The sequence below is a fragment of the Carassius carassius genome, chromosome 9 (genome assembly GCF_963082965.1).
Source record: "Carassius carassius chromosome 9, fCarCar2.1, whole genome shotgun sequence".
Lineage (NCBI taxonomy): Eukaryota > Metazoa > Chordata > Actinopteri > Cypriniformes > Cyprinidae > Carassius > Carassius carassius.
The window spans coordinates 31,687,862-31,702,891 of NC_081763.1; the positions used below are offsets into that span (position 1 = coordinate 31,687,862).

Genomic DNA, 15,030 nt, shown 5'->3' on the forward strand with positions numbered 1-15,030 from the left:
TTGCGGTAATACTGTGTTCCACTTAAATGTATTAATCTATACTTAAAACCCCAAAACACAGACTTGAATATAACCTATAGCCTTGATTTAAAATTAAGATAAATTAATTTAGTGAGACCACTTCAAATCAAAAAGGCACTTTTTCCAGTGTATGTTTACACTCATTAAACTTTAACAATTCAAACAGAAAGCCATGAACAATGGTCACATAAAGTTCACCAACATTACAACAAAACCACATATTATTTCACAATATAGTCAATAATCTGATTAATGTATAAAGATTAAAGTTTTAGTCCACCCAAATATTAAAATTATGTCATTAATAACTCTCATGTTGTTCCAAACCTGTAAGACCTCCGTTTATCTTCTGAACACAGTTTAAGATATTTTAGATTTAGTCCGAGAGCTCTCAGTCCCTCCATTGAAGCTGTGTGTACGGTATACTGTCCATGTCCAGAAAGGTAAGAAAAACTTCATCAAAGTAGTCAACGTGACATCAGAGGGTCAGTTAGAATATTTTGAAGCATCGAAAATACATTTTGGTCCAAAAATAGCAAAAACTACGACGTTATTCTTCATTGTCTTCTCTTCTCATTGTCTGTTGTGAGAGAGTTCAAAACAAAGCAGTTTGTGATATCCGGTTTGCGAACGAATCACTCGATGGAACCGGATCTTCTTGAACCAGTTCACCAAATCAAACTGATTCGTTTTAAATGGTTCTTGTCTCTAATACACATTAATCCACAAATGACTTAAGCTGTTAACTTTTTTAACGTGGCTGACACTCCCTCTGAGTTAAAATAAACTATTGCCAATTAGTGCAGAATCGCTTTACTATCAATATCACTGCCTGATGTGTCCCTAATTCAAAAGGTTAAAAAGAAAACACACATACTAAGTGCATAAAGTTTCCAGTGAGGGCTAAGGTTTAGAAAATAGAAAGTTTAGAGTTTGTACAGAATAAAATCCATTATGCCTATAGTCCCCATAAACCATAAAAACCAACTTGTGTGTACAGTATGTGTTCAAAAACAAATACGTGCATGAGAACAGTTCTTGCTTACTTTCACGCACTATTTTTCTGGCAGAAGGATCTGAATGATCTTATAAACTATTTAATTTTAATAATAATAATAATAATAATAATATATATATATATATATGTTACAAAAGAAGCTCCCGAGCTGTCTCCTTCCCACCACCAGAGGGAACTCTCACCTGAATATTGACTGTACCCATTGAACTCCAATTCCCATCCTGCCGCATTCCAAGGACTAATTACACACACACCTGCAAATAATATACACACACATATATAAGCAGCTCACTCACTCCTACTCACCGCGAAGTCTTGATTTGCCCCGGCTGTCACTTCTGAGCGTTTGTATCCATTTATTCTGCCTTCTCGTTTTGACCTGGACTGTTTAACGTTTATTGATTGTTTTCTGCCTGCCCTGATTCGGATTGACCTGTTCCTGTGATTATTTGCGAGTTACCCTGATCTTGTGCCTGTATCTTGTTCTGTCTCAGCTCTGCCTTCTCCATTGTATCTACTGGTGATTGACCCTGTCTTGTCTGACTATCGAAATAAAGCTGCAAATGGATCCCGCCTCTGCTGATGCTTCGCAACAGAAGACTTCGCCACAAAGCGATCCAGCAGCATTAATGCAGTTCTCCACTGAGCTATCTGCACAGGGGACCCAGCTCGCCCTGCATCATCACCAACTAAATCGGCTCACCACCCTCACCGATGAGTTAGTGAAGGCACTGCAGGGGTTACAACTAACACCAGCCGCGGCCGCAAACGCCTCCCCCCAAGCCCCGGCTTCCAATCCCACCACGTCCTCCCTAATTTCACCAGTAAGCCCACGATTGGCATTCCCGGAGAAATTTGACGGAAATCCTGCCCGATGCAAAGGGTTCTTGCTTCAGTGCTTGCTGTTCGTTAATCAGCAACCCTCACTATACCCCACAGACTCTAGCCGCATTGCCTTTGTGTGCTCACTACTTACCGGGAGAGCGCTGGACTGGGCCACCGCAGTTTGGGGAACAGACGGCTCCTCATTTCCCACCTTCACGACCTTCCTTCAACAGTTTCCAGAGGTCTTCGAACATCCTGCGGAGGGGAAAAGTGCGGGGGATCAATTGTTAACACTGGCACAAGGAAGGAGTACGGCGGCTGAATATGCTCTCTCGTTCCGAACTCTCGCCGCCCAGACAGTTTGGGTAGAGGACACACTGAAACTTTTGTTCCAAAGGGGATTGAACTAAGACCTCCAGTCAGAGCTGGCTTGCCAAGATGAGGGGAGAAACCTGAGTGAATTCATTGATCTTACTATCCAGATTGACAATTTAATCCGCTCACGACGTCCTTCCCGAGCCCTGTCTCTATTCCCGCCGGACACCAGCACGGCAGCAGAGCCGATGCAACTCGGATTTACTCATCTCACTCCCGAGGAAAGGGAACGCCGTATGCAGAACCAACTATGCCTTTACTGCGGCCAGGCGGGACACAGGATCTCCTCTTGCTCGATTCGCCCATCATCTAAACCCCGAACGGTGAGTGTCAGTACCCGCGTCACTCCCTCTTCCTCGAGCATAAGGTTGCCAGTTATCATAACCATTAATGATTATGCTATTCCCACTACTGCACTATTAGATTCTGGGGCAGCTGGTAACTTTGTGTCACATGGATTTGCCCTGCAACATAAAATCAAACTGACCCCTTGTGATCTCCCTTTGGCAGTGGAGGCGCTAGATGGCCGACCCATCGGAGAGGGGAGAGTTTTATCTGTCACAGAGGAGGTAAAACTCCAAATAGGAACCCTTCATTCGGAGCACATCACGTTCTACGTAATCCCTTCACCCAATCACACTGTCATTCTGGGACTACCCTGGCTGCGCAAACACAATCCACACATCTCCTGGAGGGAGGGGCAAATCACTCAATGGGACCCTACCTGTCAGAATCACTGCCTAGCGAGGATCACACGGACGCCCCTTCTTGACTCTTCTCTACCTGTTCAGAACACGGAGAGAGTAAGTCTGCCCACCGAATATGCAGACCTAGCAGAAGCCTTCAGTACAAGGAAAGCATCACAGCTCCCCGCTCACCGATCAGTTGATTGCGCCATCGATCTGATGCCCGGCGCCACTCCTCCTAAGGGGAGGATCTTCCCATTATCGCAACCAGAATCAGAGGCTATGAAAACTTACATCGAAGAAGAACTGGCCAAAGGATTCATTAGACCCTCGACGTCTCCTGCCTCGGTCGGGTTCTTCTTTGTAAAGAAAAAAGACGGAGGACTGAGGCCGTGCATCGATTACCGCAGCCTTAATGACATCACTGTGAAATTCCGTTATCCCCTGCCGTTGGTTCCAGCAGCCCTAGAACAACTCTGCCAGGCTAAGTACTACACTAAATTGGATCTGCGCAATGCTTACAACCTGATTTGCATCCGAAAGGGGGACGAATGGAAAACTGCAGTCTCAACCACTAGTGGGCACTATGAATATTTGGTTATGCCCTTCGGCCTAGCTAACAGTCCATCGATCTTTCAATCCTTCATGAATGATATGTTTCGGGATATGCTCAACAGGGGAGTAATCGTGTACATCGTTGACATTCTGGTGTACTCAAATTCCCTCGAGGAACACATTTGTCAGGTCAGAGCGGTGTTACAACGCCTAATTCAGTATCAACTCTACGCAAAGGCAGAGAAATGTGAGTTTCATCAAACAAGCACCACTTTCTTGGGGTATGTGATCAGCGAGGAGGGGGTAGCAATGGATGAGAGGAAGGTAAAGGCAGTCCTGGAATGGCCGCTCCCTCGGACGGTCAAAGAGTTGCAGCGCTTCCTAGGATTCGCAAACTTCTACCGGCGATTCATTAGAGACTTTAGTTCTATCGCCGCTCCTCTGACTGCCATGACTAAACGTCAATCCACCAAATTAACCTGGTCTTCAGAATCGCAACAGGCCTTCAATGCACTAAGGACTCGGTTCACTTCAGCGCCCATCCTCCGACATCCGGATCCAGGCCACCCCTTCATTGTCGAGGTTGACACTTCTAACACCGGGGTAGGCGCTATACTTTCTCAACGCCATGGATCACCAGCGAAGTTATATCCCTGTGCCTTCTTTTCTCGCAAATTAACGGCAGCAGAACGGAACTACGATGTGGGCAATCGTGAACTTCTGGCCATGAAATTAGCACTAGAGGAATGGCGCCACTGGCTGGAGGGAGCATCACACCCATTTGTAGTTCTCACCGACCACAAGAATCTCAAATATCTCCGCTCGGCCAAACGACTAAACCCCAGACAAGCAAGGTGGGCGTTGTTCTTCACAAGATTTCAGTTTACTGTAACGTATAGACCTGGTTCAAAAAAATACCAAGGCTGACGCCCTCTCTCGTCAAACTGAGGAAATGGTCTGCTCAATTGCCAATGACAGTATTCTTCCCGCAAAACTTCTCCTTGCCCCTGTGCAGTGGGACATCATGACTGAAATTAACAGCCTGAATCGTCAGAACCCGCCACCTCCTGAATGTCCCGCAAATCTCACCTATGTTCCAGGATCCCTATGAGAACGCCTATTAACCTAGGTACATGTGTCACCCAGTTCAGGTCACCCCGGTATCACTGCCACAGCACATCTGCTCAAGAACCAATTCTGGTCGCCCACTCTGTTAATTGATACCACCAAATTCGTCCAGAACTGCACCATCTGCAGCATGTCTAAAACCCCCAGACAACTACCAGCAGGACTGCTACAACCACTGCCCACACCACAACGCCCATGGTCTCACATCGCCATCGACTTCATCACTGATCTACCCAACTCACAAGGTAATACTACTATCCTCACTATTATCGATTGATTTTCCAAAGCCTGCCGTCTTATTCCCCTGCCAAAACTTCCCACCTCCTTTGAAACAGCTGAACTAATGTGCAATTATGTATTTTGTTTCTACGGTTTACCGGAGGACATTGTCTCGGACCGGGGTCCTCAATTCACCTCAAGAGTATGGACTGCCTTTTTCAAACATCTGAATGTGAACATTAGCCTCACATCTGGCTATCATCCTCAGTCCAACGGACAGACTGAACGCCTGAATCAGGAAATTATTCGGTTCCTTCGATCTTATTGCCAACGACGACAGACGGACTGGAGCAGGTACTTATTTTGGGCGGAGTATGCACAGAATTCTCTCATGAAGCCAGCTACGGGGGAGACCCCCTTCATATGCGTGCTAGGTTTCCAACCACCCTTGTTCCCCTGGGCTGGCGAGCCCACCGACCTCCCCTCAGTCACAGATTGGTTGCAACGCAGTGAGGAGGTCTGGGACAGAGCTCATACCCATCTACTTCATGCAGTAAGAAGACGGGAACAGCAGGCTAACCAACACCGACGCCTCAGCCCCGCGTACCTCCCAGGACAGTGGGTCTGGCTCTCCACTAAAGATCTACGTCTCAGACTCCCATGCAAAAAACTCAGTCCCAGGTATGTCGGTCCCTTCAAAATCTTGAGACAAATAACTCCAGTTTCGTTCCGTTTAGATCTGCCCACTAATTATCGTATCTCTCCAACATTCCATGTATCACTTCTAAAACCTGCTGGTGGTCCGGGAGGAGAACCGGAGGATGAAGCCAGACTGCAGAATCCCCCACCTATTCTGGTGGACGGCGAGGAGGCGTATCGAGTGCACAAGTTGCTTGACTCCAGGCGCCGGGGTGGCACTCTCCAGTATCTGGCCGATTGGGAGGGGTACGGACCGGAGGAGCGTTCTTGGATCAGAGCTGGAGATATCCTCGACCCCACACTCACAGAGGAGTTTCATCAGACGCATCTAGAAAAACCTGCCCCTCGACCTCGTGGTAGACCCCGGCGTCGGTTGCTTCCTTGCGTCAGGAGCCGCTCGCAGGGGGGGGGGGGGGGGGGGGGGGGCTCTGTTACAAAGGAAGCTCCCAAACTGTCTCCTTCCCACCACCAGCGGGAACTCTCACCTGAATATTGACTGTACCCATTGAACTCCAATTCCCATCCTGCCGCATTCCAAGGACTAATTACACACACACCTGCAAATAATATACACACACACATATAAGCAGCTCACTCACTCCTACTCACCGCGAAGTCTTGATTTGCCCCGGCTGTCACTTTTGAGCGTTTGTATCCATTTATTCTGCCTTCTTGGTTTGACCTGGACTGTTTAACGTTTATCGATTGTTCTCTGCCTGCCCTGATTCAGATTGTATGTATTAGGGGTGTAACGATACGCGTATTCGTATTGAACCGTTCGGTACGAGGCTTTCGGTTCGGTACGCGGTGCGCATTATGGACCGAACGGTTCGTTGGACTAATTAATTATATTTGGAAAATAAAAAAAAATTGTGAAATATAATATGCGTTCAACAAGGTAGCCCAATAACCCAAACGACGTAACAGGCAACGCCCCTGACACCCCCGAAGAAGAAAAAAACACCAACTTATATGTTTATGTTAGGCTACTCAGTCAGGCGCTCGCTCACTCAGTAATACACGCTGAAGGCTCGTTGCAAAATGGCCAATGCGTTTAACAGACCAGAAATAGAAGATCCTCCAATAAGCAACAGGTCTGGTGTTTGGGTGCACTTTGGATTCCCTGAAGGCTATAATGGTGATGGCAAGAGAGTGGTGGATAAAAAAAACAACGATATGTCGCATCTAGGGTACACCAGCGGGAATACAAAAAAAAAAAAAAAACACCAGCGGGAATACGTGAAACATGTCAACTCATTTACGCGACATCACCTTAGTGTGTCAGTATCTGGGAAAAGACGGAAAAAAGGAGAACCATACATGCAACAAACTATCCCCGCAGCATTTAGACAGACATTTCCAACGGATTCAAACAGGGCAAAAGACATCACCACGGCGATTGGTAAGGCTACATTCACGTTATAGCCGCGGATATGAGACCTTACTATTTACCATTCATTCTATCATCACCATTATAGCTTACAGGGAATCCAAAGTGCACCCAAACACCAGACCTGTTGGTTATTGGAGGATCTTCTATTTCTGGTCTGTTAAACGCATTAGCCATTTTGCAACGAGCCTTCAGCGCATACTGAGTGAGCGAGCGCCTTACTCTGTAGTGGAAAACGTAGGTTTTAAGAACATGCTTAATGTAATTGAGCCCCGTTGGAATATTCATTCATGAGCCCATTTTTTCATGAGCCCAGACCGTAATTCCTGCTTTGTTCCAAAAAACATAAGGCCTATAGAGAACCAATTGAGTAAAAACGCACTCAATATAAAGAGTTATAGAGTTCCATATAAAAAGTTACATCTTTGTATTTGTTCATAACTACTACAATAATATAACATTTTCATTTTTTTTATAAGGAGCTGTTTTTGTTTTATACAGTATGCTGCTAAGAAAACACCATAGAAGATGGGTAAAGAATAGCTCCACCATTGTTCAATGTAAAAAATACTTTGTTAGTTTTAATAAATAAAACATTTTTTAAAAATCAAGGAAATTTATCTGCCAATTTTTTCTTTTTGCTGTATCTAAAACGTACTGAACCGTACCGAACCGTGACACCAGTGTATTGTATCGAACCGAACCGTGAATTTTGTGAACCGTTACACCCCTAATATATATATGTATTCACAATATAGCATCTCTTTTGTAGCTTATTGCTCGCTTAAATCTGTTAAAAAAAATCTATTTTGATAATAAAAGTTATTTTTTTATATATGCATCAAATCAAGATAATTGATAGCTATTGCTAATCAATTAACTAAATTTAAAGTTATCAACTATTTCAAACAAGTAATCAATGTACATATTTTTTCTAGCTCTCAGCGACTCGGCTGTGAACAAACGTATCAGGACTCTTGGCTATCTTCATGTGTTTCTTCCAAATATTATGATGTCTGTGGCCTTTGTCTTCTGGGGTGTTACTGAAGGTGAGTCTTTCAGATCTATTAATCACACTGTTACAAAAACAACATTATTCTGATTTCTTAATTAAATTAGTTCTGTTCACAAGTGTGTTTCAGTGCAGTGTGTCATGACCACTTGACTCTCAATATTTTAAAGGTATTAGCCAATCATTTTCATGAAGGATCTGAATGTGTTGCAGGTTTTCTGTACGAGACGGTCTCTTGCTGTGCTCTTTATATACTGAGGCCTCTGATGTTGCTTTATGTCGCACCATATTTAGAGAAGATGTCAGGTTTGGATTTTTCCGTAACATGTATTCATAACATTAAATTTGCATGCATGCATACAAAATGTTTTTATTATTGATATGTCATTTAAACCTGTTTCTTTTTACAGGTGAAGCTCTTTTCACAGAAATCGTCATTTTTGTAGTAGTTTATGTTTCAGGTTGGTAAATACAAACATTTAACCAATTATCATGTTTAATATCCTAACTGTTTAATACCAGTGATCATGTTTAATCTCCTAACCACTGAATTTCTCATTATAAATAGTGTGTCATTCATTTAGGCTTGATTTATTGATTTATTTTTCTGTTTTAGTTCTTACGCGTCGTGCTTGGGAATCAGTTGTACATTATGCCAAGTCTGACAAAATCGTGGTATTGGCTGTGTATGGCGTCATGATTCTGTTTATTGTCATCGGCATCATTTACCGTAAGTTTCTATTTCATACAAAGTTCTTTGAAACTCTTAATTTTCATGCCATAAGTGACTAATAACTTCTAACAAAGAATAGAAGAAAACGTGGATTATTATTATAATTATTTTCTAGTTTTGTCTCAAAAGAAGAAGATGTCATGCCATGGAGCGATATGTAATTGGATATGGGATCAATTAGCAATTGCATCTGGATTCATCTTTTTAATTCTTCCTTCATTGCAATTTGCTGTTGTGTACTTTGCTTTTGGAGCTGCCAGAGGAGGTCAGTGACCCATCATTTTAATAGAGAACAATCAATTTATTGACAATTAACCTAGACAAACAGAGTTACAAAACAGGTGTTATCTGTCAGTAAATCTTACATAAATCTTATTTTTTAGGGTATTATGTGTCCATAGCTGTCCCAGTTTTCTATTTTCTCTCATTTTCCTGTTTGTTTAAACTACGGGGAGGGAAAAGCTGTAAGTATGTGATGCATTCTTTTGTCTGTAGTTATGATTATTTTCATGTTCATATTTAGTCAGCTCATTTAAAATGATTAAACATCTTTTTCAGGTTTAGAATTACTCAATAAAACAGCATGGATAATCTACATGTTTATCATGAATACAGTAATGATTCTTTTCTACATCACAATACTGACAAACAAAAGAGGTATAGTTATATTTCTAATAAAGGAAATTGTTAAAACTTCTTTATCTTGTTTTATTGAGTTAAAGCTCCATATATGTTTTATTAAATGACCTCAATCTTTATGTAATTAAAAGATACTTTTTTTTTGTACAGATGGTGCAGGATGGATCTGCATGGCTATATTTCAGCAAGCCCTGTGGATGATCGCAATTATTATATTTATTGCCAGTTGGAAAACAGGAAATAGGGGGAAAACTACAACCTTGAATTCCACATGTGAATACATGCGTTTAGATTTAGGTAATTTTCACACACGCATGCCCCACTATTTTCATGTGATCATTCTATAATTTACAAAAACACAATGAAATTGAATTAATATAGTATAACCTTAAAACAGATTAATCACAATATTTATTCCATCTAGTATTTATTTTAGATTAAACTTCAACTTCAGTTAAACGACTATACCCGTTATAAAAACTAATTCATATATAAATGTATCCATTAAGCTTAAAATATCTTTTGTAAATCAACTATTTTACAAAATTTTTACACTATACGTAATATTTCATGTATTACAGATCTAGCCATCACCTTTAAAAAGATGTTGTATGTGTTTGGATCGGTTGGTGTTGTTGTACTGAACTCTGGTTCACTGATGACTGAACTGATACTGAAAACAGGTAAAGAATAAAAGCACTTGAACATCACGGCAACCTTTTCTAAATGTTTATAAAAGATTCATTTCTACCAGATAAACCTTTTTTTTTCCCTTTCTTTTTTTTCTGTTTTAAATATTCTAAACATTTCAAAATCTTGCACATGTGTTCATATGGCAGTAAATGGACCCTTCTGACATCTTTCTATATCCCTACATTGTTCAGATTTCAGAGATAGCTCAGATAGGTTACCGATTATTATATGTTATGCATTGACAGCACAAAACTTTCAAATGAACTTGTGTTGCTGTTCTTGTTCACTGTGTGATTGTGTAATGGCGCTCATCCTCAGTAAATGGCGAGCGTGCAGTGGGGGATCTGAGAGTCATCGTCTTTTCCTCTGAGAGCCTCTTTGCCTTTTCTCTGCTGATTTTACTCATGTTTGGACCCTGTAAGTACAACTGAAGCGGTTTCTTCGGTTTCATTACAAATTCTAACCTGTTTAATGAAATAAACATCAATATGTTTACAAGAAAATATTTTAAACTCTTATTGGAATTACCATGAATTGAATATTTCTTAAAATCTGACAACTGATGATCTATCTCTCTTGACCAAGCAGTTTATAGAAGGAATGTCAAGAGTCTATATTCTGATGAGGATTCAGTTATCTCTCACATTGTGATGCATGTTGGTGTTTGATTAACAGTGTGTGTTTCATAATTTAAACACTCTCAGTCATTGATTTAATTCACTGAGAGATGCTCCGTTTACATGAAGGATGAACAGCAATAACAAACTCAACTGACTATTACAAATCATGCAGTTTATTCAGTATATTTTTTAACAATTTCAACTTGATAATCAGCAGGAATGGATGACCAAATGAGAATGATGAGTGATAAGTGAAAACTGAATGTCAAATCCATTTTTAGTCTTCGCTTTGAGACTTTACTATAAAATATCCTCCTCTCACTGCTCTTAACACAGGGATTTCAGACATGAAGTGTCTGCAGTGTTTTCAGGTTAGTATCACTGCATTGAAATGTACTTTATATTTAATATACATAGCTTGTTTCCTAATCTAGCTTTCAATAAGCCTCCCATTGTATATTACGAATCTTATTCAGGAAGCAGCAAGGCCTTCTGACATTCTAGTCACCAGATCAGACCAGAACCGGGATTCGCAGGTGAATATCTTTATAAGATATATAATGATATAAGGTGTATTCTTGTCCTACAATGAAAATTTTTTAATGTAGATATAGTTTAATTTATTTTTATATCTCTTTACCTGAACTCAGAATTCAGCAAGATCTGAAGAAACCCCAACCAATGGATTAAACCAGCATCAGAAAACCACAGAATCGCATGAAATAATTCCTCTACTGAATAAAGATGAGGAGGCTAATAGGAGGGACATGATAGAAACTGTTTCAGTGGTATCTCAAACACGAACGTAAATTATAGAAAAAGATAAGATTCATATTCAACTGAACATATTTTTATTGATGGGTTGTCCAAAAATGGACAAAACTATAATGAAATAGCTGTTCCATACTAGAAATTAATGTTAATTTAAAACCAAAAGCCCTTTTTTTTTTTCAGCCATCAAACTTGGTAGCAATGTGATAGTTTGGCCTATTCCGAGCACCCAGTTATTACAAGCATCTTTCCTACTAATGTGTGTATTCTCTGACATGAAGGTCAACTCTAATAATCAGACACAAGGGAAGAAAACAAACTAAAAGTCCATGTGGTATGACCGCTACAAGATCTGCACAAGCTGCCAGTTCAGTCATGTGGCATGCAGAATGTGAATCTAATTAGATTTTATAAGTCAGTTTGTGTAGCTTTAAGAGAGCAAAAATACAAATAAACATGGATAAGAACAGACTGAGAGACTGGTTCATCTGTATGAAGACGGTGAGAGTCGACCAGAGTCTCAGGAGCAGGATTATCATGATAGAGCTCATTTCTTTACTGATCAGATTCAACATGGAAACTTCTCTCTCCATCTGGACAATCTGAGAGCTGAAGATGAGGGACGATACACATGTAGAGTTTACACTCAGCAGGATTCTGTTTTTAGCAAAGAAAATTTTGGTTCCAAGACTATATGTCAACAATTAGGAAAAAGACCTGCACTTGTATATTTAAAAAGTAGATTAACTTCATTAAAACATCCTGTACCCATGCAAGTTCTTTTTTATTTTTTCTCGAGACACAGTTTCTGTCTTCATGAGGTTTCTTGTTTTTTATTCATATACTCTGATGTTTCTTAGTCCTCTGTGGTGCTTCTGAAGGTGAGCTTGCAACAGGACTATGGCATGTTCACACAGGTGATCAGGAACCCCTTCATTTTTCTTTTTTTATTTAATATATTCACAAACCTGTTAATTATATTAGGAAATGTATGATATTCTGATTCCCAAATATGTGCAAGTAAATGTATTTGGTTTTAAACACCTTTATAATGACCATGCTTGTCCCATAAATAAACGCAGTGACAGCCACATGGGAGTGGGATATTTATTAATAGAGCTTGTGTCACAAACACGACACATCACACATTGAAACAGTGGTTGTGTGTTCCTAGTACATGTGCACAAGGAGGGAGAGAATGTTCTCAAATAGCCATTATAGCAATTTAACCTTTGATACTCTGTATGCATTAAGAAAACACATCAACAAAGAATGATACTGGCAATACGGAAATAAAAACATGTTGAGCAGGTATTCTGCAACGGGAAGGCAGTGTTGTTGGTTCCTCCTGTATGTACTCCCATTGCATTGGATAGTGTATGACCGAGGCTCCTTCTCCACCTCCTTTACTTTTCCAAAGAGGTCATATCCTTTTGGTTTGCATTATGACAACTTGTCCCTCTGCCAATGTCCACATAGCAAATGGACTTGGCCCAAATGTGGCCTCAAGCTGGCAATGCTGGCCTCCTGTCGGCAATGGCATGTACCCTTTCAGCCAGAGCTGGGCAATGTGTGGCAATGACGGCACGCCGTGGATCAGGCAAACAACACGAGGGCCGATTGTTGGTGGGAGGATTGTGGCCCAGATCAGTCCAGTGATATGTGACCCAAATCAGGCAAGATCTGGCAGCATATTATGTGACCCATGATAAACAAGATGAATACAATATCGCATGAAAATGATTAAATGATAACATACATTTTAATTAAGTGTATTATTGTTTTAATATAATCTTTGAAATGGCAAGTCAAAACATCATTTCAAAATTAAGCAAATCAATCAACTGCATTAAACTGCACTTAATTGTAATTTTATAAAATGTTATATTATTTTTGGTACAAATAATCTTAGAATCCTTACATGAATAGAGAGAGAGAGATCACTGAACCATTATCATGTAATATTTATTTGCTTTACCATGGGGCACACACTGATCTATAATAGAGAGTGGGGGCACATCATTTTTATTAGTATGCTGTCATGCACAAACATTAAATAAAATTATCATGAAAGTGTCTTATTTTTATTTAAATCTTCTGTATCCATGTGATGCTTGGTGGGAGATACAGATCCAAATTTAAAGGGTACATAACATACACAGTTTCACCTAATCTCATGTTAATCTTGAGTACTTATAGAGTAGTATTGCATCCTTCATATCTCCAAAAAGTCTTTAGTTTTATCATATTTATAAAAGAAATATACAGCTTTCTGATTCTTTCCGGAAAGAGCCGAGCTCCTGGAGGCATGCCGTGAGCGGAGCTATGATGTTTCGTGTTGTTTCCATTAACATATATTCACTTATGTGCTGATTTCCAACAAAAGACAGAAATCTGATGTGCAAATCCAGCATCGACTTGGGTCTTGTTTATAAAACATTAATCACTCAAATGATCAGAACACACAAAGGCACTTGCTACACTCCGTTGCTGCCCCGGAAAAACAAACTGCATCCACTGTTCATGTAACGCTGGGTTCTTGGGGAAGCTGAACACGGTAAACTTTCCCTCACATCCAAAAATGCACTTATTTGGAGACTTTCTAGAACAAATCCTATGCAGCGCTGCCGACGATTTTAAAGCGCGTTGATGTGCGCGGTCTTGCTCTCCTCTGGTCGACGTGTGCGCGGGCGCGCTTTTCCGGCAGAAATGCTCATATAAGGACTTCCGTTCTCGTCTACATCATTAGATCAACGATCGAAAAAAAAACAGCCGAAACTTGTACCAACCCGGAAGATGTTCGGCACAGAAAATCTCAGTCATTCTTCGAAATTATTTTTTAAAACTTTGGCCATGTTTAGCATGAGAATCCATCTCTTTAACACTGTGAACAACTCTGAATACACGAAACACCATTGTAACCCCCCTTTAAACCATTCATGGGTGATATGTATCTCCTTCCTCTGTAGTAACAATTAAAAAATTTGCCGTTAAGAAGTTTTACAGCGATATCAAACACTCATTGGCTCTGGCTGGTTCGTCACAGATTGCACATGCCGTGTTTCCGGTGGTGTGTGTTTTGACGGAGTGGATCAGGATAGTGTTCATAAGCGTTTAACAACTTAACTTATGCCCTGCTCCTCGCACTACTATTATATTCTGCCAGAGAGGACTGCAACTGAAATGCATCTTCATTTGGACTACTGTGGTACTGCTCTTTATCACGTCTGTAATAACTTCTTATCATTAAGTTACATGTGTCTATCTGTTACGTTTCTCTTATAGACTGTATACTTTATACATACACTCTTTATTGGTTGATTTGTAATTTGATTTCTAATTATATGACCAGCACCTGCATAAGGCTCAGGTGTGGCTTAGATCTGGGGATTCTGGTTTACTTAAGGCTGAGAATTGGCACCAATAATAAAACCTGTTTTGGCCCAGTTCAGGGCCAGCTAAGGGAGATTAACTGGTTGAGATTTGGGCCGGCTATGGCCCATGTGTGGCCCTTGTCTTTTTTCATCACTGACTGTGGAAACTTTACACTGGACTTCAAGCACCGAGAATTGTGTGCCCCTCCTCTCTTCCTCCAGACTCTGGGACCCTGATATCCAAAGGAAATGCAAAATTTACTTTCATCAGA

The 15,030-nt window shown here is 40.7% G+C and overlaps 1 protein-coding gene across 1 annotated transcript; it reads left to right on the plus strand.

The window, feature by feature from the left end:
- Positions 1–406: 406 nt before the first annotated feature.
- LOC132149619 (uncharacterized) lies at positions 407–11,547 on the plus strand. Its single transcript, XM_059559009.1, has 14 exons — positions 407–464; positions 7,855–7,965; positions 8,142–8,234; positions 8,339–8,389; positions 8,545–8,658; positions 8,777–8,926; positions 9,045–9,125; positions 9,220–9,318; positions 9,451–9,597; positions 9,882–9,983; positions 10,312–10,410; positions 10,950–10,984; positions 11,090–11,149; positions 11,264–11,547. The coding sequence occupies exons 2-14, from the start codon at positions 7,926–7,928 to the stop codon at positions 11,420–11,422; spliced, it is 1,230 nt and encodes a 409-aa protein (XP_059414992.1). The 5' UTR covers positions 407–464; positions 7,855–7,925; the 3' UTR covers positions 11,423–11,547.
- Positions 11,548–15,030: the final 3,483 nt, after the last annotated feature.